This window comes from Microtus pennsylvanicus, chromosome 3 (assembly GCF_037038515.1).
Source record: "Microtus pennsylvanicus isolate mMicPen1 chromosome 3, mMicPen1.hap1, whole genome shotgun sequence".
NCBI lineage: Eukaryota > Metazoa > Chordata > Mammalia > Rodentia > Cricetidae > Microtus > Microtus pennsylvanicus.
Genome location: NC_134581.1, coordinates 32786920 through 32812719, shown reverse-complemented (window position 1 = coordinate 32812719; position 25800 = coordinate 32786920). Strand labels below are relative to the sequence as shown.

General features: G+C 40.4%; 1 protein-coding gene across 1 annotated transcript; it reads right to left on the bottom strand.

Annotated features, from left to right (window-relative positions):
• Window positions 1-4358: 4358 nt before the first annotated feature.
• Ankrd34c (ankyrin repeat domain 34C) lies at window positions 4359-18359 on the bottom strand. The gene is made up of 2 exons (XM_075965024.1): window positions 17978-18359; window positions 4359-9442 (listed from the first exon to the last, which is right to left on the bottom strand). The coding sequence occupies exon 2, from the start codon at window positions 9396-9398 to the stop codon at window positions 7794-7796; it is 1605 nt and encodes a 534-aa protein (XP_075821139.1). The 5' UTR covers window positions 9399-9442; window positions 17978-18359; the 3' UTR covers window positions 4359-7793.
• Window positions 18360-25800: the final 7441 nt, after the last annotated feature.

The window sequence follows — 25800 nt, the reverse complement described above, 5'->3', positions numbered from 1 at the left end:
AAGATGGACTACAGGCTTTCCCAGAGGCCAATCTAGTAGAGGGTGTTTTCTCAACTGACATTCCCCTCCCAAAATGAATCTAGTTTGTGTCAAATTGACATAAAACTAGCCAGCACACGGTCCATCTCCTCAAGCCTGCTTCAACAAAATCAGTCACAAAAGAATGCTGCCGCTGATAAACAAGACAAATGCTTGGATTTTCAGGGAAAGGCAAGTTAGATTATTTGAATCTAAGTTCTTCCTGGAAACAAGAAAAAAATTTAATTTAAAGATACTTTTTGGAAAACATCACATAGCGTAGCAAACAACAAAGGACCAGGAAGCCAAAACTTATGGGAAAGCGACATTCCAGAAATGGAACTCTCCCAAGGTAACTTTCCCCACCAGTCCACATACCCTGGAGATTCTGGGATTTTCATTCTGACAGCTTCACAGGAAGAATAAACAGAAGCCAGAGATGGAGAAATAGTGAGGGTCTTCACCGTACCACTCTCTTGCTTAGGGACAGTCCAGCATCCCGGTCATCGAACCCTGAATCCACTCAGCATCACACTGCTCCTCATCCCTTCCCACACCTGCCATCACTTCAGCTTTAGCAAGTTCCCCCTGGGCTTCATGGACTGTGACGGTGACTGTTAGGTCTCAAACCTGGGAGAACTAAGGTGCTTATTAATGTATCAAACTAGAAACTGGCTACCAGATTCTCCCAGCATCCCTCAGTCCCTAGCTGTTACAGGTTATAGTTGGCAGACCCCATGCCATACTCTGAACTCTCCAGTTCAGGGGCTGGGCTGCCCTTCTCCCAGTGGTTGTTCCCTATATAATCCAGCCATTTTGTTTATACCTGTTATTTTATATCCTTTACCCCAGTGACCTCTTGGTCCCCTGGTCTCTTGGCTCTCCCATCCCTATTCTTCTCACATTGTCCAGCTCAGAGTCATGTTCACTCTGGACTCTCCCAGATGTTCCTGCCTCTATGTCCTCCCTTTTATCAACAAAAAAACGTTCTTCTCCACCATACCTAGGAGTAGTCACATATTCCCTTTCAATTTCTTTCCTTTTCTTTCATTGTTTTATTCAGTGACTTCCAACTCTATGACTCTATGGCTGTTGTTTCTTTGTCCAGAGGGTCTGCCAACTCAATTTTGAGATGTTTTGTTACTCATAGCCTCTATAAAGCCTCCTCCTCTCTCACCTACATGTGACATCACCTTACCTGCTCCCTTTATATTTTGTATTGGATTCTTCCTTTTCTATCTGGGGTGTCTCTTGTGATAACAAAACACCCTGACAACAGTGGCTCAGAGAAGAAAAGGTCTATTTTAACTCGCTGTTGCAGGTGCAGCCAGTCCATTGGTATGAAGTCAAGGCAACAGGAACTTTAGGTAGCTGGTCCCATTACATCCACAGCCAGGGGGAAAGGAACAATGAATGTTCTTGGGCAGCCAGCTTCTTCCTTGTTCTGTAGTCCTGGACTCAAGCCCAGGGAATGGTGCCACCCTTGTTTAGGGTGAGTCTTACCTCTTCATTAAACAATCAAGAAAATCACTAGAAGCTAATCTAATCTAAATAATCCCAATGGGTGTACCTGAAGTTTTGCCTCATAGGTGACTTTAGATTTTGACAAGTTGAAAAATCTATATTAATGAACTCTCTACAAAGTGACTTATGAAGACATTTTAATAAATTTCAGGTATAATCTATGTACACCAACACAAATATGTTTAAAATGTTTAATTAGGTAAGTTTTCAGATATGTACACCTGCCAGACCACTGTCATAGTCACGAAATAAACATGTATATCATACTAAGGGCATCTCATTGATTAATAATCTCTCTCCACGCCCCCGTCATTCTTAGAATAGTCTACTTTTTCTCTACTGAATGTATTATAAATTTTTCTTGAATTCTGAGTAAAAGAAATCATAAAACAATACTCTTTTGGCATACCTTTTTTAATTTTATTTATTTTTTTAAAGATTTACTTATTTATTATGTATACAGTGTTCTGTCTGTCGGTATGCTTGCTGGCCACAAGAGGGAACCAGATCTCACTACAGATGGTTGTGAGCTGGCTACCATGTGGTTGCTAGGAATTGAACTCAGGACCTCTAGAAGAACAGTCAGTGCTCTTAACCTCTGAGCCATCTCTCCAGCCCTAGCATACCTTCTTAAACTCAGCATAATTATTTTAAAATTCATCCATGGTTTAGCATATACCAATAGTTTATTCTTTTTTCATTTCCTGTGTATGAATATATCTATTTCCAGTCTAGTTTATCTGTCCCCTTGTTCTATTTGTCTCTCTCTATGCTAACAACACATTAGCTTGATTACTAGAGATTTATAAAAAGATATGAAACCACAAAAAGCTAACCCTCCAGCTCTGTTCTTCCTTTTCAACACTGTCTTAGCTCTTGAAAATCATTTGCTAAATTTCCGAGCAAATTTTTAAATTAATTTATTAATTTCTAGACAATGTCTGTATAACTGAACCTGACCATGTATGCGGACAGTGTCTTTTGACAAAATGCAAAATGGTAATTTGTTCAGCAAATAGGGTCAGAAAAATTGAATATCCACATGCCAAAAAGTGACCCTAAGTCCATCGTTCACATCATAAGTAACAATTTCATTCAAGTGTATTGTAGATCTAAATATAAAGCCCAAAACCACAGAGTTTCTAAAAGAAAACATAGAACAAAATTTTTATGACTTGAACTTGGTAGAGAAATCTTAGAAAGCCCAAAAAAGAGCAAAGTGATAACTTGGACTTTAACAGAGTGAGGCTGTTTGGACTTTACGGGACTCTTTCAAGAGGATTAAAGAAAGTAAAAAATCAATCAGCAGCTTTGGAAACATTATTCAAAACACCATTATCAGCAATTTTATGCCCCAAAATGATAAACTTAGGAGGGAATGAGTAATTTCTTAGAAAAAGATAACATTTTAAATCTGCTCCAGGAAGCAGCAGAGGAGACTAGCTCTGAGTGTCTGGTACAGTTTAAAGGTCCTGGCTAAACCCCTTTCCCCGCCTCACTCGCCCCAGCTGTGCTCACCACTGAGCTTGACAGCTTCTCTGTTTTGCCCTAGAGTTACTCCCTGAGATCAATAGGAGAAAAGCTGCCTGCCCTCTTGGCTTTCATCTGCCACTGTCAAATCTAGAATGATAGCCGTGAGCCCCTTGCATGGCAGAGAGATAATATGCTTGTGATTTTTACTATCTTAATAGCCCCTCTCTGAAGATCAGGGCAAGCAACACTTCCCTAGAGGTCATAGCCTTCCTTGGTCCTTTCCCTTTCTCAGTCCTTTTCCCCCACCTTCTTTAGAAAGATCTCTGAAGTGTGCTCCTCAGTGAACCACAACAGCCCAAATGAATATCATAAGCCTAACCTAAGAAACCCGATATCTACTAAGTAAATATAATGAATGCTAAAGTTGAGAAGTGGGTTGTCCCTGCCCAAACTCATGTAAAAATCTAGCAATCAATGTAATCCACAGAGACACCTTGGGACCTAAAAGATTTTTAGGTAGCAGGGTTCTACCCTCTTAAAAAGATTCATGAGTTCCCAGAAGAATATCTGTTAGAAGGTGCCTACTCTTTTGTATCCACTCTTCCCTTCTGCATGTGCCCATTTGACCCCCTTCTCTGCAGTGGAGTAAAGAAAGCAGCTTGGGGCCCTTCCTATCACCATGCTCCTAAACTATTCCACCTCTAGAAATGTGTACCCAAATAAATCTCACTTCATTATAAATCACTCAGACTCAGTCTTGTTTTTTATGTTGTGATATAATTAAAATAACAACGGATACTCAAAAACTTAAGGATCAAGTACCTGGTGTGTGTGTGTGTGTGTGTGTGTGTGTGTGTGTGTGTGAGAGAGAGAGAGAGAGAGAGAGAGAGAGAGAGAGAGAGAGAGAGAGAACCCTTTTATCCCCCTCAGATACAGCATCAGTGCCTAACCACCACTAAGCCTCATCTCCCAATAGCACCACAGACTAGGGACCATGTTTTCAACATATAACTTTTTATAGGACTTCAAATCCACAGATAAAGAGTATTAAAAAGGAAAAATATAATCCAATTTCATTTATAGATACAAAAATTAAATTAGTTTTTCATTTTATTCATATTTTAACTCTACACTGTAAAATAAAGACCCAGATTCAATTTTAGTATTTCTTTTCAAATGTGACAACCACTTTCTCACTAATAGAATTCTTTTCTACAGAAGAGAAACCAACCATAAAGTTCACTCTTGGAAAAGCTGGCTTTTCACTTTATATGAATGTAAAATATTGAGTCTCTGATAAAGTTGATGTTGCTGAGAGATGCTATCAATACCATCCTAAAGACCATAGACCAATCCAAGCATAGTGAGATACTGTCTTAACTGATAAGAAAGAAAATGTACAGAGATAATATTTACCCTTGAAATTTCTCCGAAGAGAAAAAAGAGGAGAGAAGTCATTTGTATTGAAGGATTGTAATATATCTTTTATTGACATCTTAGAAACATCTAAATGGTTTCCTGCATGGACTTGGACACATGTTTGCACACATCCTCTGCTTGAGATAGGGCAGAGCGCTGCAGAGAACCAGGGGAGGCAACATGAGCTCCATCTGAGGCACCAACACACACAAAGCAGGAAGGGCATTTCCATCCTGCATGGACAAGGTACCATTTACTGACAAAGTTTTAAGAGAGTTGACAGCAGTTTGTGTCAAAAAAAAAAAAAAACCAAAGGCTTTGGAATATCTAGAAACCAAACCAAAGTTCTAGACTTTAAACTTCGGGCTCACTTTCTAAATTATATTTAGAAACAACCTAGACACTTGAGTGGATAGATAATTAAAAGTGTAGTTAGAAGCTAACTTATAGAGTAACTAGATTTCCAAAGGGATATGATAACCCCTGACTAGGAAGCACGTGTGAATCTAAAACAATTCTTGAAAAGCATTTCTTTGAAGTTCATTGACATGGACAAGAATACTTATTTAAGCAAGATCAGTGGTGTAGTAATTTCACCATGACATTAGCTTAGGACAGTCTAACTTGACTAATACATCACCAGGAAGCGATGAGATAAGATGCTGTCCTGATGGCTACCTAGAGAAGGCTGATGAAAAGGACACTAACATGAAAATAGCTGATCTTATATTTTTGTTCAATGGTCCAACTACTCTGAATGAGAAATTTATCATTTGGTACTTCACCTACGCTAACTAATATGAATGTACCAAAGCTACTACTCAGGATAAATTAGGCTTCCAAATCTTAGCTAAAGGCTTATGAAATTCTCTTCTGGGATGTTGTTTTATCCTCACAGCTAGATTCTACTAGCAGAGGCTAGTTCCAATTGACATGAATCATAGCTTAAAATGTATTAGAAATGTGCAGGTGTGTGTGTGTGTGTGTGTGTGTGTGTGTTAAACATGCTAAAAGCAGGGCCTTCTCTACGATTCTTTCTTTAGTGCATTCAGAGTTGTTCTTTGTGATTGTGTCTACTGCGTGAGAACTACTAGGCGGTTCTGAAAAGCGTATGGGTTTCCCACATTAAATCAAGTTCCTGAGCCCTGATCTTCATGCTTTATGTGCTCTTTCCAATATGCTTCCTTTTCTGCAAAGTACAAGACCTTTAATACTCCTGTTTGTGTGGATTTTCTAAGAATTCTGAAGGCTACATCTCCAATTCACTTTGTCCTTTATGGCAAATTTCCACCATATACCGCATTTCTTAAGAGCGTTAGTGAGCAACCAAGGCAGTGTTGCTGTCGGAACAGACACATCTGGACATGTCTAGAGTCTTTCTGGTTGTTTTCATTTGGATGTCAGAATGTCATCTACTGAGTAGTGCCAAGATGCCACTGTTCATCACACAATGCCCAGGACATACCCTCCATAACAGTTGTCAGCCCCACGTGTGAAAAGTGCCAAAATCCAGTAAGTACTTTCCTAAAAGGAATCATTTTGTTAAAAAAATAAACATTTTTGTTTATAAGTATTACTCAAAACTTTTTGGAATATAAATGTAGATGAATTTCTATCATACAACCTTATAGAAATGGTATAAGATATAGATCTTTTGTGGCAGATGCTTTATGTGACAAATGAGTTTTTAGGAATTAGTATTTATAGAATCACTAAGGGTCCCATAGAGACACTCAAATCTTTTAGCTAGACTTGACTTTGTTTTGTATAGGACATTATTTGCTGCCTGATATTTTTGAGGCTCACAAGATCTCGAGAAATAACTAAAGAGTCATCTAATAATTTGTACCTATGGTCCACACAAAATCTGGTGCCTCTATCTGCTCCATGATTTAATCCATAGTACAGCTTTATAGACATTGTGAATACCATTGCACAGCTGATGTAACGGAGGCCAAAAGTAGCATTGCTAATTTTCCTAAAGTCAAACACTTGAAAGTAAAAACCCTAATCCATCAGACCCAAAGCCTTGATTCTTCCTATGCATGTTGCCATCTGTGGGGACACCTGAGTTTCTTAACCAATGGACAAAAGCACCTCAGCCCACATAAGAGGAAAAAGAAATGGGGGAAAATGAGGGCTCTAACTCCTCACTTACAATGTAGCTACGTTATGCCAAATGTGCTACATCTCTTCCTCTGTGGGTTTGTTCATACCTCGGAAGAATTACAGAGGTGATTTATATAAATCTTCTATCACGTAGATAATGCAGGTAAAGAAGAAGCCAGATTGCCCTCAATTTACTCAGATCATTGAATAGGAAATGGTGGTTTTCACCCCATTAAATGTTCAGGCTAAAAAAAAATCAAACCAGTTCCCGCTGTTTCCAGCTGGGAAGCTACCTACTGTGCTGTTTCATCTGTACATGTCCTATGGTCATTTATCACTAAGCCTATCATAAATCTCCAAACTGTCTTAATGATAATCAGGAGACATTTGTAAAGTTCTGTTGGGTCAACTAATATCACCTTTGTGTCCAACTTAGTTAATGATGGGTTTGTTTAAAAGGGAGTGTTCCACACTATTTCAACATGGATCCTGTGTGGTGCCTCTGATTTCATTTCTGGAGGAATGCTCATCTCTGAATTACCAGCTCCTGTGGCACACAGCACAGATCTGCTGTGATATTTGGGGATTAACAGCACAGCCAAGTTAATATGTAACCAAAATACATTAGTGGGAAATCTGAATGCCCTCCCTATATTTTTAACAATGGTCACAGCACAGTGAGAGGTGAGACCCATATGTCAAAACCTCTTCCATGAGGGAACACTTTGTTTCTCCTTCGACATGTAGAACTAAGGTATTCAGATACAGAAGTTAGGGGGTATTTTTGAGCTTTTCTGCTTTTCAGAGAAATATGAAAACTTCATTTTTTAGGCACTTTGTAGACTACAAATGACGTATTCTGAATACAATCTCATGTTTTAAATTCCTGTTTTCTGCTTTTCGGGCAGAAAAAAAACCAACCATTAAACTTGTGCTGTTACCTTCCAACTACAAAGGTAATTTGATTCCTTTGGAGAATTTTTTTCTTCCTGTACCTTCAACTCCACAACCCAGTTATCCTGAGCTCTTTTGGTGTGTGAAACAGCAACACCCAAGGTTTATGTCAGAAGTAGCCCTCTGAAATAACCCTTGGGTTTGTCTCAAAAGTGACGCTGCACCTGTCACCGTGTTTTCTGAAGCTGTCACACACCATGATTGGGATGAAGAGGTGCTGTGTGGATGTGTTGTTCTAGATTTGGTTTCTTCATTATTCTAAAGACTAGGAGTGAGGGAACCGTTTCTAAGGGGTTCTAGGTCATGATTTCTTCAAAGTCAGAGAGCTGCTTCATCTGTTCAATCTGCATAGAATGCCTTCGAAGAAGTTTCTTTTTACTTCTCAAGTCAACTCTCTTTGGTGAACTTGGAGCAACGGGAACCATAGATTTTAAGCCACCAGCAAGTGGGGAAGCTGGTTTGCTACTGGTTCTGATATCTGGGATAGGTGGGTTTGAATTCACATTTAAAGGGGGAAGAAAGCCAGGCCTCGTGTGAGCAATGCGGTCTAGTAAGAGAGTTCCCGAACCTCTTCTTTCTAAAAGATGAGGGGGCCTGCGACGCACTGAGCTGGGAGATGTGCTGGGTACAGCATCCAGGCACTCCCGAGAGCCATGGAAAAGGGACAAGTGTGAGCTGTTTAGTTTCTTTCTATCTAAAGGTCCTTTGCCTGACTCAATGGACACAGAGTTGAGTGGGTCAGACCCTGGCTGTACATCTAAATCATAGAGGTCATTTTCCAACAGCTTGAGAGATGCTGGATCTTTCAGGACTGTCGATCCTGGTGGACACATCCCACTCTTCTCTAGGTCAACAGGAAGCGTTCCTCTCCTGGCAAGGCGTGGATGGGGAGCCTGGCCTTTCTCGAAAGCTGCTTTCCAGGTAGCTGGTGCTGAGGTTGGAACTTTCAGAACTTGTTCTTGGACTGTGGGGAAAAGGGTGGACTCTTTACTGTCAATGCTGTTGGCTCTGGAGAGGGGACCCCTTTTAGGGAAAGACATGTCATTGATGCTCCTGATGACCTCATTGTCTGTGCTTGTGCCATGGTTTTCATCCTGGCGTGTGGAGGCTGCCAGCACAGAAGGAGCAATCAAGCCCCAGGGTTCCGACTGGAGCCTCTTCAGCTGGGGCAAGCGGGCCCTTTTAAGGCTAGATACTTTCCTGGTGGGTGATCCAGGCTCATTAAGGGCCTTAGAAGAACTACAGCCACTTTGGTGTCCTGTTTGGAGGATGAAGAAATCATCATCCTTCTCATTGGGTGGAGAACCCAAACCAGGAGCCTTCAGTTCAATGTCAGAAGGAGATGCACACAGTGGTGGTGACGGTCTATCTTCCACTTTGGGTGATGGAGGGACATTGAGATACTGCTTGGTGGTTTTTGTGCCTGAAGATGATTTGTCTGTTGTTATAATAATCACTTCCTTACCTTTGGCCTTGCAGGCATCAAGGAGATGCTTCAGTGCATCCTTGTCATCTGCATTTATTGCATAGACCAGAGCTGAAGCCCCAGTGCGATCCTCAAGACTGGGGTCTGCTCCATTCTCCAGAAGTAAGGACACCACTTCTCCCCCAGCTCTTCGGATGCAAGCATGGATGAGTGCAGTCTTGCCAGACTTATCCTGGATATTGGGGTCTGCCCTATTGTCCAACAGATACTTCACCATCTTCGACTTGCTAATACTTTGCTGGTCCACATGCTTGGTAATGCATGCCACCATGAGAGCTGTTTCACCTTTGTCATTGCTTTCATTGATATATGCTCCCCCCTCCAAGAGGAGTCTGGTCAGTCGGAGCCTCCCCAACCATACAGCTTTTAAGAGGGAGTTTCCATCAGTCCTCAGCTCAGTGTCGTCATCCATCATGATGGTTACAATTTAGGACTTCTGAGCCACAGGGTCAATCAGACCTAGCAAAGAAAGAGGAAGAGAAATCATTACACATTCTGTTGCTATTCTGTGCAGGACAATTATTTCAAAGTCTAGGTACAACCATGTCCCATCCTGATCCCAAGCTGTGTTGTCTGAACTAAGTTATCTAATGCCTATGAATGAGTTTATTCATCTATAATGGGAAATAGTAGTGACTTGCATGCTAGGGTTATTCTAAAGATTTCTTCAGATAGTGTGCACCTGGCTAGGGGCTGCAGAGTTAAGAGCATTTGTTACTCCTGCAGAAGGCCTGGGTTTGAGTCCCAGAACCCACGTGGTGGCTCACATTTCAATTTCAGGGAACCCAACATCTCCTGACCTCCATGGGCACCAGGCATACCCCTGGTACACATACATCCATGAAGGCAAAACATTCACACACATAAAATAAAATGAATAACTCTAAAAACGTGTGTAGAACAAACACACACAAAAAGCCACCTAGCCATATGAAAAGCAATCAGTATAATGCGGAGCACACAGGAACTATTTTTAAATTGCAAGATAAGGTTGTGTTGACTGCTCAGTTAATACAAATATAGAAATAAGTTCCTTTAGGAAATAAACATTCATATCTTTTGTCACTGTTGGATCCTCGGCACTTAGCAGTGATTCACACATAATGAGTAGGCCACTTTACAAATAATCATTAAAAGCATTGTTATTGATGTGGATCAGAATAGCTAGTAGAAAATACACCAACATGTTGATCCTAATTCTAGATAATAGGCCTAGGGAGGGATTCATTTTCTTTCTCTTTGTTGTGTTCCTAAATTAAGATGTATCACTATGATTGTGAAGAGAAAGTAGTAATAAATATGTAAAATAAAGTCAATAAGTCCATTCTTTTCCAGGGTCTAGTCCCCCCTTTCGCAGCAGATTTCGGAATTCCCCCTTGCCTAATTCACAGTAGCCCCCACAATGCCACATTCTTCCCTCTTGTTGAACTGATAAATGGCAGAGAACAGGGACCGGTGTTGAATTTTTGCTCACATGTATTGTGAAACAAAGTTCAAAAACCAAAGTTTCCTCCATCAAAGTTTGCCACATTCTAGCGTTATGACTTGTTCTCTTCATACGAGTTGTCTAGCCCATGGACTCAGAACTTCCACACTGTGTGCTTGAGATACATTGAGGTACAAATAAGGAGGTAAGGGAAAACTGGCATGGATATCCTGGCCAGCCAATGGGTATCAATTACAATGATGCATGTCTGCAGGAATTACCTCTGCACATGGACACCCTGGGTTTCCAGCTCTCACTGAGTGGACGGCCTGTCATTCTTCCTCATCTGATCTACAGCATTCTTTCTATTTCTGTACTACTCAAAGCAATGGCTTCTCAGTTTTCATTTTCTAGAAAATTGGAAGGCAAAGCATTCTTGGCTGTAACTAAGAAATAGACGCTCATCCTTTAAAAAAAATTAATGCATAAAAAAGAAAACAAGAGCCCGAGAGATAGCTCAGCCATGCAAGCATTAGGACCTGAATTCCATTCTGAGAACCCATTTTAAAAGACAGGCATGGTAAAGTACACCTACAATTCTAGAGATGGGGAGCTAACAGCTCTGGGACCTGGTGGCCAGGCAGCCTAGACTAGTTGCTGAACTTCAGGTCCTAGTGAGACACCTTGTCCCCAAAAATAAAAATGGGGATGGCTCTTTAGGAATAACACCCAAGGTTGATCTATGGCCTCTCCACACTCATGCGCATGTGCGTACACACACACACACACACACACACACACACACACTCCATCACCATCACAGCCACATCATACCACATTAAGAGAAAGATTCATTCATCCATCCCAGCTCCTCCTGGAAGCATTTTTCTTGAAAAGTAAGAGCAGCAACGAACGCCTGTACCTTCCGTCTTCGGTGCATTTCCCACTACTTCAGATGCACCGTGCTAAAGGCTCTGAAAAATTGCTATTACCTCAGTACATTGCACAATTGACATATCAACACCTCTTTATTTCTGTCTCCTTCCTCATCTCTTTTCTTTCTTAATATTCTATTGATCTTCATCTTCTCTCTGTGTACATGGCTTTCTCTTTCTCTGCTGCTATTATAATGATCTCCTTAATGGTGTGCTACCTATGGTGGCTGTGTTAAAGTCTTGCATTGTTTAATATTCAATAAACTTCTTAGTCTCCAGATCTAGAGATCCAAAGCAGAGTTTACAAGCTTTAACTAAACGAAAGGGGATATCCAATGAAAACACTTCTCTTTATTCCATCATGGAAGCCTTTTTCCCCTGACCCTAACTCACCCCCAAGAATCATCTTCCTGCAATGCCAGCTCTTCTCACATTCTGCCTACCTTAAAATGTCAATGTTTCTTAAATACGCCCACTTTTCCCTCTCCTGGCACTGCTCTTGTTTCTAACTATAAGGACTCCCTGCTCTTCTTTAATTATTCATCATCCTCCAAACATCAGCTCAAATGTTACTTCCTTTGTAATCAAGAGAAAAATCAATCAGGATCCAAGAGAGAAAGTTGAGCAAATTACAATGACTCATATCCAGACTATATAAAGAACTGCTCCAAATCACTTCCTCCAAAAGAGGATACACAAATGACCCATGAGGTTTATGTGCTCATCAAAGGTACTCAGTCTCATTAGTACTCAAGGAAAATCAAATCAAAGTACAAGGTACCACTCAGTGTTAGACAGAATGACAACCAAAAGGATGCAGGAAGTAAGAAACCATCAGGAACCTGCTGGAGTATAAATAGGCACCACTATACTAAACTAAAGCCTACATTCTGATCCAGTCATCTTATCCCCAGACTGACACGTACAGTAAACTGTAAAGCATGGCTACAAAACCTCCTATCCTGGTAATCGAATGAATATCTGACCAATAAATAGACAAAATAGCATCATCACTTTTTATCAAAGCCTTCACAGGCCTTACAACATCTAAATTTTCCATTTTGGAATCTACCTCCTTAATGAGGAAGACTGGGCTATCCCTCCAGAAAGGTCAGGTGTTACATAAGCTAACTTCCTGGATGTAGGTGAGACTATTTCATCTCTCTGGTCCCAATCAGCTCCCAGATGATTGTAACTGACTGAGTGAACCCACCTATAAGCTGAAAAACTAGTTGGAGAGAGAATTCTCCTCTCTCTTCTGAATGTTTTGACCTTTGAAGAACAAGAAACAACACTCTAGAAGATTAAGTTAGTATGTTTTTGTCTCTGGTTATGTGATTTAAAATTTCTGCTATTTATAATCAAGTAAGTCCTGAATAAAACATCAGTGTTATTTGTTTATTTATTCAATTATTAATCATCAAACATAGGCAGATATGAAGATTTAAGAGATATATGTAATGCAGATATTTAAAATCTAGAAGGAAAGTAGTAAGCTTTTTATGGTATGCTTGCCATGTACCAAGCAATGTGCTGACCAATGACAATGTCTCTGTGCACTGACACTTAATCCTTATAATGATACTATGAGAAGGATACTAATATTATTTGTTTCTTAAATTAAAGTTTAAACTGGGCATCAGGGAGAGAAAGTCACTTATCTAAAAACCCCCAAAGTGGTACATAGTAGAGTCAGAATTCAAATCCAGCAGTCTTACCTCAAAGTCCATGTTCTTAGCCTCTATGTGAAATAGTTGTAGTTTGGTGTCGAAAGTTGCAGAATTGAAGACAAGCGTACAGCAGGATGAGATGAGTACCATGAAGAACTAAGGGTGCAGGTTAGGAAAGGAGTCCTAATTAATGCACGATTGGGTTAGCCCTTAAAAATGGGACGGAAGTGTCCTGAACCAAAATATTGAAGGCATTACACCGAGGGTTATAAAGAAGACTGTAGCATATCACAGAAATTTAGAGAGACTTGTGGTATATAGGGTCAGGGGTGAAGAGTGCAGGCATTGGTGGAGTCAGCTAACTAGTAGGACAGGCAACACCCTTTAGACTATTGTCCTAAAGGTAGATGCTAGTGTGCAGAAATGTCAGACAGTGGACAGCTGCAAATGAAAAGGTGACATAATCATTGGGGAGAGAGTAAGAATGGACTGGAAGACTGGGAAGGGCTCTCACAATACAAGTGCTGAGTAAAGCTAGAGAGAACTCAGAAAGGCAGAACTGACCAGTGATATATTTTTTTTTAATTTTTCTTTATTTATTTATTATGTATTCAGCTAGCCAGAAGAGGGCACCAGCCCCCATCACAGATGGCCGTGAGCCACCATGTGGTCGCTGGGAATTGAACTCAGGACCTTTGGAAGAGCAGGCAATGCTCTTAACCACTGAGCCATCTCTCCAGCCCTGACCAGTGATATATTTGATGCTCAACCACTGCCTAGCTTCCTTTCATTTGAAATTAATTCTCTTCTGTGTCCCATGAAGTAAATGCTAGGAACACCTAATACTAGGAAGACCTGGGATGTTTAGTGGGGGTCTCTAAGCTTGCATTTCTCAATGAAAACAGCTGACACATTCTCTGAATTTTGAAATGCTGTCACTTTGGCCACTCTAAATGTCATTCTTTTACTTTTAAAACCTCGCCTGGTGCCTGTGTCACTAAAACATGTGCCTTGGAAGCATGAGGACCCAAGTTTGAGACCCCGAACTCCTGTGAAAAAGCCACGTGTGGCAGAACACACTTGGAAAACCAGCAATGGGGAGGCAGAGACAGGAAGATCCCTGATGCTCCCTGGACATCCAGGTTAGCATACGTGGTGAATTTCAGGTCAATGAAAGTTGTCTCAAAAATAAAAATACATAGCCAGGTGGTGGTGGTGCACACCTTTAATCCCAGCACTCGGGAGGCAGAGGCAGGTGGATCTCTGTGAGTTCGAGGCCAGCCTGGTCTACAAGAGCTAGCTAGTTCCAGGACAGGCTCCAAAGCTACCGAGAAACCTTGTCTCAAAAAATATATAATTTTTTCAAAGAATTAAAGATGAAATATAATCACATCATAACCTCAAAGAAAATAATTTTCTTGTGTTTCAGAGCAAAAAGTAAACTTAAACATGAGCATTGTCTCCCTGCCGCCTTTCTTCCCATGCTCTGGTCATGCCCACTACACCTGCATCTCGATGATCCATAAGCTTTAACTTACTTAACATTATAGCTATGATGAATACTATCATGACTTCCAAAGCACCAGGGCTATGAAATAGATGCTGAAGACTAAAGACCACCAATATTCAAGAGTTAAATCATACCTCCTGCAAAAGTTAAATCATGTACTGTTTGACTAGCATGACAGGGCGAGGGTACGCTCCATCCTTGTCCTGAAGTTATACTATTTTCTTCTTTATAAAGTACAGGCATCTTGTGCCCCTTTCCACTCTGAGGGACCATCTAGCTCAATCTTCCAGACTGAAAAATATGAAGCTAAAATGATGAACTTTGAGCCTTCTCCTCTTTGAACCTAGAATCACACATTATCACATCTTTCCAAGTCTTCGGCCTGTTTTTCACAGACTAAGTCCACACGTTGTAGGCTTGGGAGTCGTGTGTCCTACAGTCATCATATGCTGTTGGACTGGCAGGACACTTTAAATGTTTTTAGATTTGTTTATTTTATTTCGAGTATGAATGTTTTGCTTGAATGTGTGTCTGTGTACCATGCACTTGCCAAGTACACAAGGAGGTCAGAAAAGGGTGTGTAAGGACTGTGAGCTGACATGTACGTTCTGAGAATAGAACCCAGGTCCTCTGCAAGAGCAAGTGTTCTTAACTGCTGAGCCATCTTTCCAGCCCCTGGCATGATATACTAACTGTTGTATTTGAATATATTAAGAAGGATTAGTCATTGTTTAGCATGACAAGGCCCTGCCATTCTCTAAAGTATTACAACTAGCCTTATTCATACATTCATTAACTTATCTGGGTTAAGCAGGGACAGGGGCTTGCATATAAAAGCAAAAGGCCATAATGCCACAGTTTTATCCTTTCTCTCATATCCTATTGCTGACATCCTCAAAGTTGTCAGAAGGATCAAATAAAACAATGCACGTAAAGGCTTTTGTTGCTGTTGTTAGCTTTAAGGTGCATATGGTCAAGAGAGCCATCACAAATTATGTAACTAGCAACTACTCAGGTAAAGATGCAGTGACATAATGTCATTCCCTTGACGGCTCCTTTCCTCGGTCACAGGTCCAACAAATTTCCAGTTATCCTTCCTCACTCATCATACAAGTAAACATTTCAGTGATCTGAAGTTTGTCATTATGCAAAAGAGAAAGGTCAGTAAATATTTTGTACCTTTAAAATTATTTGTGCCTTACCCCAAAGGTTTAGGTATATATTGTTCTTACTGACCCAGAGCAGACTTCCAGGACTTTCTAAGATATATTTTATATTCATTTGTTTCTGGCTATAGTTCGTTTTATCACTCCTAAACTTCTTCAATTTCTACTGAATATAAGCCTGGTATCTTGTGAATCTTTAAAGAGAGTTTTAATTTCTTTGTGAACAAAATAGAATATAGCTAATATGCATCTATTCAATTGATCCAAAAGTGGCTTAGAAGTCATCTCTGCCACATGTTAATACTATTTATCTAAATGCTTTTAGTGCTGAAATTGCCAAATTCCAAACTCCAAAGGATATGACAGTCTATAGCAGGAGGTATTGCCAAATAAAGATGCAAGAGAACTGTTTAGAATTTCAGGTATGTTGCTAGGTAGGTACCTAAGGAATTCGGGACACGTCTTCCTTTGCCAAATGAATAGAAGAATCTCCGGTCCTACTACTTCACAGTGTGGTAAGGATCAAATGATAGGCAGTATGTGAATGTCCTGTAAGATGTTCTGCTTAAAACATTCCTAAGGAGTTATAAGCTTGTCTCACATCTTTTCCATGGAGCCCTGCCCTGCTCTGAACCCGGGCCTACCGTGTGATAGTGCTGTTCATTACTGCCTTGTAGCTTTTCCAGCTACCTGCTGCTTCTTACTTTCACCAACCACAGTTAAAGTTTGAGGAACACACACACACACACACACACACACACACACACACACACAATTTCTTACAGGGAATCATTATGTTAACCTTGTAGGCACTTGTTTTTTTAAGACAGTGTCTCATGTATCTCGGTGTGGCCTCAAATTCACAAGTAAAGGAAGATGACCTTAAACCTTTGATTCTCCTATCTTCTCCTCCACAGTACTTAGATTTTGGGTATGCAACCATTACCCCTGGTTTTACTGACTGTAATGGTCTTACCCAAGGCTTTGAGCAGACATTCTATGTCCTGAGCTACAGCTCCAAACACATGCGCTAACGCATGCAGAATGTCCAAAGCCATGGTGCTACAACTTTGATCCTGTTCTGTCCCTCCAACTCCAAGCTCCGAGCTGTTTCACAGAGGGAACTCTGCTCAGACTTAGGGTTCCACTTCTGCAGGCTGGAGCAGAGTTTAATATTCAGTCAGTTTTAACAGTCCCTGTTTGTATAAACTTGGACAAGTTTCTTAGTCTCTCTTGCTTCAGTCTTTCTCATCTGAAAAAAAATGGTGATAAAAATAGCATACAGATAGAGATATCACGGTGTATAAAATTATACGATCTATCTCGAGCATTTGGCACAGGTTGTTGGCACACAGTGAGCGGTTTATAATGACAAGTACTTGAGAAAGTTTGGATACACACTCCAAAACTAAGGAGGCCACTTCGTTCAGCCACAGCATTTGCGGAAGCTTGGAAGGGTTTCTTTACACCCAGCCTCTTCCTTCTGTAGTCACGGGAAGCAGAAGCCCATTAAAAACTGGACTCCACATTTTGTGTTTGCGGTTCAAGAGCCCAGTCTGGCTGAACCAAGGTAGTCACCGCCCACTGCTGATAGAGGTAACAGTCTAGGAGCCAATCCGAGTCACTGGCTCAAGGCTGCACGGGGCGGGGCTGGGGAGGAGGAGGTGGCGGCGGCGGCTGAGGCTCTGTCCGAGGTGCTGAAACCCGGGGTGCGGCCGCGCCTGGTGTGTGGGCGTCCATTGCTGTCAGTGTCGTTGGACACCTTCGTGAAGGCCAATACGGGGGAAGAAAGGGGGGGACCAAGTGAAGTCAGAGCAGTAAATGCCCATGCCATCATCTTTCAGAAATTCTCAGACACAGATGCTCTACGATTTTGTGCACATTTTCAAAATCGCATCTTCTCATTGCCCACTCATCACAGGTTCATGCAAAAACGTAAGACTTTGCTATGGCTTCAGTTCCTGTAAAAACCCAGACGCCTAAACGCCAGCCCCAATCTGCAATCATTTCCTACAAAAATCTCTGGCTCCTACGCATCTCATCCCCCACGCGTTAATGCAAATGTATGTATATTTAAATTTGTGTATATTTAAATACATATATATTTAAATTAAATCCTTCCATTCCAGTCTCCCACAATTTCCTGTGATAAAAGCAGACTCTCTCTATCAGCCCCGCCTCCTGCCCTGGCTAAACAACATGGACTTACTTCTGTGGAGCCTCGGGTCTCGCCTGGGTGCCCGGTGGGGAAGCCCGTAGGGTGCACTTACCCCGTGGGGATGCTTACCTGCTTACCGAGCTAGGCTACCTCGGTCCAGGACTTGACCATTGCCATCACTTCCACAGCTCCACCTCTTGCAGCTTCAGCTGGGCTGCCAGAGGGCTCTGCCTGTCTGAAGCAGGGCCAGAAGCTTGGCTATCCCTGTTCTTGGGGATGCCGTTGAATGCAGACTTACTCAGAACTTCTTCAAGGGCCATAAATGAAGCCTCTGTGTCAATTATTAGAATCACTCTCTGCTCTTCCAAGTTGTGGCAGCCAAAGGGAGAGAGGCATTTAATAAGAAAAAGAAGTATTAAAGAAACGTGAGAACCCTTCCCCAGCTTGGAGCTGCTGTCTGCAGATCTGCGCAGTCCAGTCCCGCAGCTTGGCTTCTGCTGGCTGACAAGCCACTGCTGCCCGCTGGCGCCTGAGAATGGCTCTCCAGCAGCCAACGGAGAAGGCTGTGTGGGTGGGTGTGAGCGAGGAAGCTGTAAGAGGGGGGGCTACGGGGGAATAAGGAGGTGCCTACCTGCCGCTAAGGGAAAAGGATGCGCTGCCCCGCCCCCTTGTCCCCAGCTCTGGAAGGGATCAGACTTACTTACTCAACAACTTGGCAGGAGCTTTAGATCCCCTGGTGGACACTTGTTGTGTCCAGACCTTGTGGTCTGGAGATTTGAAAAGATCTTCTTTGGTCGTCCTGTGGCTCTGCCTGCCTCAGATTTTCTTGATAAATTCCTTGGAATCTCAGGATGGCAGTCCGCAATGTGGAGAGGAGAGAGAATCTGCTTACTTGCGGTGATTCCCACGTGCATAACTCCGGATTCCATCAACTCCATCCTTTCACCCACCTCCTCCCTACTCCCATGACTTCCCATGGAGTCATCACTAACAATATTTGTCTTTTAACTAAATTAATTCGTGGCTGCTGTATATCATTCAAATCAGGGTGCTATAGTTGGAAAACGGGTGCCTCCTTCTGCCCAACCCTGTAGCACCCTCCTCCCACTAGCCAGCTTCCAGAGGTAAGCTGACTTTTCTTCTAAATATATACATACACACAGCGTCTGTTTATCCTACCCCCAAACCTCCTACTTCTTCAGTCAACTTCAGTCATTTCTGTATTTCTTGAAAATTATCTATCTCATTTTTATGTCCAATGTTCCAGCACGAAGTTTCAAACTGTGGCCTGCCAAATCTTTCCAATATATTTTTATTGATTATTTGGGAAATTCACACAATGTACTCTGATCACACTCATTTACCAGATACATCCCCTACCCCATCCCCAATGCCATCTCAAAAAAAAAGAAAAAGAAAAAAAAAGAGGAGAAGGAAGAAAAAAAAGAAAAAAATACACCTGTTCTGAGGAAATCCTTTTTGCATTCTGAATACTCTCTGGTGGCATTTTCTACTACCCTCTCTTCTATTCATTTCGTTTTTTTAACTTTTTATTCATTTTACATAAAACCACATTCCCCCTTCCTTCCCTCCTCCTGCTCTACCCCTCAGCTCCCCTTCAACCCACCCACCCCCATCCACTCCTCTGAAAGGGCCTCCCACGGGGAGTCAACAAAGCCTGCCACATTAAGCTGAGGTAGAGTCAATTCCCTCCCCCATTGCATCAGGCTGAGCATAGGGAATGGGCTCCCAAAAGGCAGCTCATACACCAGGGATAGATCTTATTCCTGTGGTGGCACACACTTTTAATCCCAGCACTTGGGAGGCAAAGGCAGGAGGATCTCTGTGAGTTCGAGGCCAGCCTGGTCAGCAGGGTGAGATCCAGGACAGTCAAAAATACACAGAGAAACCCTGTCTCAAAAAAACAACTGAGACAGTGGGGCTGATCTATTGGGAGCTCACCAAGTCCAGCTGGACTGCAACTGAAAAAGCATGGGATAAAACCAGACTCTCTGAACATGGCGAACAATGAGGGCTGATGAGAAGCCAAGGACAATGGCACGGGGTTTTGATCCTACTTCATGTTCGGGCTTTGTGGGAGCCTAGCCAGTTTGGATGTTCACCTTCCTAGACATGGACGGAGTGGGGAGGACCTTGGACTTTCCACAGGGCAGGGAACCCTGACTGCACTTTGGACTGGAGAGGGAGGGGGAGAGGAGTGGGGGGAGGGGGAGGAGGGCGGGAGGAGGGGGAGGGAAATGGGAAGCTGGGAGGAGGCAGAAACTTTTTTTTTCTCAATAAAAAATTAAAAGAAAAACAAAAACAAAAATCAAAATAAAAGTAAAAGAAATAGAGTAAAAAAAATCCATGTAGCAATGGAAAACACACAGAGAGTCTGGATACTGTATATTATTGTCTTTGAATTGCTTGACTGCTGAGGAAGGAGTAAGAGCTGCTAGCAGACGTTTGATTAAAATGTTGCTGAATTAATCCAATCTATATATTTTTAAACTGCCTTGACTTTAAAATTTAAACCAAAAGATATGTTACTTTGAAGAAGAGGTTTTGCCTTTGTTTCCACAGGAAGTGAGAGGCTAAGGATTCATTCTGGGTTAAGAAAAATAAGGTTTGATTTTGTAAGACCCCTGGCAAATCTCCAATGGGAAATACATGGCCAAGATGATCCAATGTTTCAGAGGAGCTCTGTTGGAGTTTTCTCTGAGTTCTATATCCAGAACAGCCTGAAGACTGCTAGCTGAGATGATCCAGCCTGAAAGAATATTCCAGTCAGGAGTTGACTATAATCCTAAATTTTCTTTGGGTCCCCATAAGATTATCAGTGCCCCCAGTCAACAGGAAGTAGCCTAGAAAACTACATCCAAAAAAATAAAAATTAAAAAATTTAAAAAAAACTACATCCACATTCCAAAAACAGATTATGGATGTTTGTCTTTGTTTAGAATGTTGGTTACAAATTGATACGGATAATGGTCAGGAAAAAAGTTAAACAAAGGAGATTAGATTCAGCATTCTAGTTTTGAAAAGAAAAAAGGGGAGGAAGTGCTGTGGATTAATGCTTTTGTACTCTGTGAAGATTTGTCACTTGTATTGGTTTAACAAAATGCAGATTGGCTAGTAGCCAGGTGGGAAGTTAATGTAGGGCAACCAGACTAGGAGAATTCTGGGAAGAAGAAAGACTCAGTCTGTAGTCACCAGTCGGATGCAGAGGAAGTAAGATGAGAATGCCTCACTGAGTAAGGTACCAAACCACATGGCTAAATATAGATAAGAATTGTGGGTTAATTTAAGTTGCAAGAGCTAGTTAATAATAAGCCTGAGCTATTAGACCAACCAGTTTATAGTTGATATAAACATCTGTGTATTTTGTTAGGACTGAATGGCTTCAGGAAGGGTAGGACAGAAACTTCTACCTACACGTTCCCACTGCCAGGGGCCCATCAAACAGACCAAGGTACACAACTGTTGTGCACATGCAGGGGGCTATGCAGGCTACCCAGCTGTTCACACTTACTAGAGGGCTATCAATTTTTCTGCTCTTTTTAAATGTATAAATACTATTTCCTACTGTGCCTTTATTAGTTGGTGGTTCCATAGTACCTTCTCCAGAAGTTTCATCCAGTCCCTATGATACTATGTGCTATAGTATCCAAACTCTGCTTGGCCATGCTCGTGCCTTTATGCAAGCATACTGCTGGATTCTAATGGTTTACTTACGTGAAGGTAGTTTTTTTCATCCCTTTTAATAAATTGATGTTTGTTGAGGATAGTTGATCTCTAATTGAGCTTTAAAAAGAATTATGCTAATCTAACATATTAGCATTCCAGTTTTTTCCTCAGAAATATTTAAATTATTACCCTGCTTATCTATTCATTGAGAGTTTCTCAGATGACCCTCAAAAACCATCTGTGCTTTGTGGATTTTTAAAAAAAAGATTGTCTTTTTACTATCTCTTGGAAAGCATTGATGACTGCTGGAATATTCATTTTTTTTCTCTCATTGAGTCAGTTTTGAGTGTGTGTTTGCTTGAAAAGACAGACAATTTCTCTCATATTTAAACTGTGGTTTTCCACTTACAAATTGTTCTCTCAGAATTACTCATCTCTGAGTCGGATCTTTGGCCCCATTTCATCACTAATGTCATATTCTCATTCATTATCTTTGCCATTTATAACTAGTATTATTTTGCTATACTTGAATTGTCTGACTTACATAATTTTCTTTTTATAGTTGATCTATATGGCCATTTCAAAATATTCAATGAGCATTTTTCATGTCTCAAAGAAAATGTGGCATTTATGTTATATGTACAAATATATCCTTTACATCTTTGTTTTTTGCTATGAGGAAGTACATTCTATTGGATGAGAACACAGATCATGGAGACAAACAGCCTATATTTGAATCCCAGTTCTGTCCCTCTCTGGTGAAAGAAACACTGAACTCATTCTTCATGCCCCAACTTCCCATGGTGTAAAATGGTAAATTACTAGGTCTGTTTATGTGTTAGCTATGCCTGTTAGTATTAACCTATTAATACTAATCTATTAATATTTTTAAACAAGCTGCTATAATATCCCAGGATATTTGAAAGATTTATTTTTTGCAAAAGCAAAGTTCATTGAATCTGGGTCGTATGACCTCATTTGCCCTCCTAAGTGTGCTCAGATTCAACTGTGAACAAGACATATTGCTAAAGACTCATCTTTCTCTCTCTCTCTCATCCCCCATGTGTATGTGTGTGTGTGTTCTTCTATTCTATGCCACCAATATCATATGTGACAGTATGAAGCAAAGCTTCTCAAACTACTCCAAATCTGCTTATCAGTGAATAACACAGCCACTTTCTTACCCATGAACCCTTTGTACTGGACCCTCTTGATCGATTAAAATAATGATAACAATGTTTTAAAGCTAATAAAAGCAATAAAATTTTAATAATCTATATTTCCAGCCCCCTCTAATCAAAGGTGTTAGACCACTAGGTCTGTCATTTTTGTTTTCTCCCCACTGTGTGCTATTTGAGCCCTGCAGATTGTTGCTATAACGTGTTCTTCCTGCTTTCTACTAACAGTTTTATAATTTCAGTTCTTATGGAGACACTTTGACTTTTCTGCAAGATGAAAGTTCTAGACCTCATTTCACTTCTTTCCATGTGTTTGCTCCTTTCCCCAGCACCATTTGTTGCATCAGCTTTTCAAGGTGTAATTTTAACTCCTTTGTCATGATTAGATACCTGTAGCCATGTGGGTTTATTTATGACCCTCCATTCTATTCCACTGTCATTTTGTCTGGTTTTGTGCCATGATGTGTGCTGTGGCTCTGCAGTATGATTGACCAGCAGGTGTTGTGATACCTGCTCTTTCTCCTTTCTATGCTTTATCTATTTGAGATGTTTCACCATGAACCTTCAGATTGCTTTTTCTAGCCCTGTGAAAGATGTCATTGGAGTTTTGATGGAGCTTGCAATAACTATATAGGTTCCTTTAAGTGACAGACCCATTTCACAATAGGAGTTCTACCAACCCATGAGCATGAAAGGTCATTTGTCTTTTTCAATTTCTCCATGTCTCAAAGGTTTAGTTTTAGATATCATCTTTATGTAACCTTTTTACTTTTATTTGGTCTGCATTATGTTTGTGGGCTGTGTATAGAGGTCAGAGAATAACTGTCAGAAATTTGTTCTCTCATCATACCATGGAGTTCTGGGGAATAAACTCAGGTTGTCAGGCTTGGCAGCAAGTTGTCCTACCCCCTGAGTCACTTCACTGCTCCTATTTCTTGATAATTTTAAGGGTGTTGCAAATAGTATCATTTTCCTTACATCTTTCCTTGTAAGTTCATTACTGACATTTTAAAAGTTACCGACTTGGGCTTTTTATAGATTTTAATTTTTACTAGTGTGAATGTTTGCCTGAATATATGTCTGTGTGCCATGTGCATGAAATGCCTTTGGGACTGTTTGGGAATGGAGTTACAAAGGGTTGTGAGCCTCCATAAGATAGCTGGGAATTGGATCTGGTTCTCTGAAAGAGCAATCAGTGCTTTTAATCACTGAGCCACCTCTCCAGTGTGCTATTCGTTTTAGATGTTGATTTTGTATTCTGATATTTTGCTCAAATTGTTTATTTAATTGGTTTTTGTGATGGAATTTGTCAGGCTTGTTTAAGTATAGGATAATACCTACCCGCGGAGGTAATTTTACATCATCCTCTCCTGTTTGTATCCTATTTATTTCTCTTATTTTTCTAGCTAAGATTTTGAGTGCTATATTAAATAAGAAGAGAGTCAGAACTATTGTCTTGTTCCTGATTTTAGAGGAGGTTTTTGGTTTCTCTCCTATCTTTGTTATAGATTTCTTGTGCCTAATCTTTATTATATAAACGCATGTTTCCTTTAGTCTTGGTTTCCTCTGGACTTCTAATATGAAAAAATAGTGAATCTTGTTGGAGACCTTTTCTACATCTATTGAGATAGTTGTGTGATTTCTGCCTTGAGTCTGTTTATGTGTTGTATTACAGTTATTAATTTGTATGTATGCACTATTCCAGTATCTCTGGAAGGAAGCAATTTGTTTATGGTATATTGGCTCCTTAATGTGCTTCTACTTAAAAAATTTAGGACTATAAGCCAGGCGGTGGTGGCGCATGCCTTTAATCCCAGCACTCGGGAAGAAGAGGCAGGCGCATCTCTGTGAGTTTGAGGCCAGCCTGGTCTACAAGAGCTAGTTCCAGGACAGGAACCAAAAAGCTACGGAGAAGCCCTGTCTCGAAAAATCCAAAAAAAAAGAAAAAAGAAAAAAATTATAACTATAGTGCTGGAGAGATGGCTCAGAGGTTAAGAGCACTGGTTGCTCTTCCAAAGGTCCTGAGTTCAATTCCCAGTAACCACATGGTGGTTCGCAAACATCTGTAATGTGATCTGGTAGCCTTCTCTGACCCGCAGATATACACACCATATACATAATAAATAAATAAACCTTTAAAAATTTATAACTATATTCATTGGGAAATCAAATTGCAATTTCCATTTTTATTGTGCTCTTATCCAGCTTGAGCATCAGTGTAACTCAAGCTGGTCATGTGTATTTGAATTTATAAGTGTCTCTCATATTGAGATTTCTATCTTTTTATCTAGATTTAGGAAACATTATGCTATAATTTCATTGAATATAATTTTTATGCCTTTAGTTTTAAATCTCAGTTTCATCTTCTATTCCACAGATTCTTAGATTTGAACTCTTAAATAAATTCTATAGTTTTTGGATAATTGGTGACTTTCATTGTTTTTTTTTTTTTCAGTTTTTTAATGTAGCATTTCCTTGACCTTGTCTCCTTCTTTAATCTTTCTTCAGCTTAGTCAAGACAATATATGATGCTTTTAATTGTGCTTTTCTTTTGATTTGCTGAATTTTACATTTATGTTTGTTTGTTGTTGCTACTGCTGTTTAAAATTGTCATCTCTTTTCTGACTATTTTTCTTTCATGTTTCTTATCTTTCTTATCCATATTCTTGATTTCCTCATTTTACTGATATCTTCCTCTAAGTGATTGACTTCCTCTCTAGATTCTATATTTTATCTGCCTGCTTATTTGTATCCTTTTTGGAATCATTGGTCATTTTTACAAGTAAACTTTTGACATCTTTATCCAATATTTTGCATATTTTAGTATCTTTAAGTATAGTAGTTGAAGAGTTATTGGTTTTGGAGGAAAAAAATCATTATTTTTACATGTATCTTATATTTTTAATTTCTGGGTTTATTTGGGAATGTTTGTGGCTGTTTTTATTGAGGAGCTTAACTTAGAGTACATCTCAGAGTAGAGAAAACAAATTGCTGGAACAACATCAAACCACACACTTAAAATGGATTAAAGCCCACAAATATATCACTAATGACTATATATCAGGAAATGACAAAACTAATGTTAAG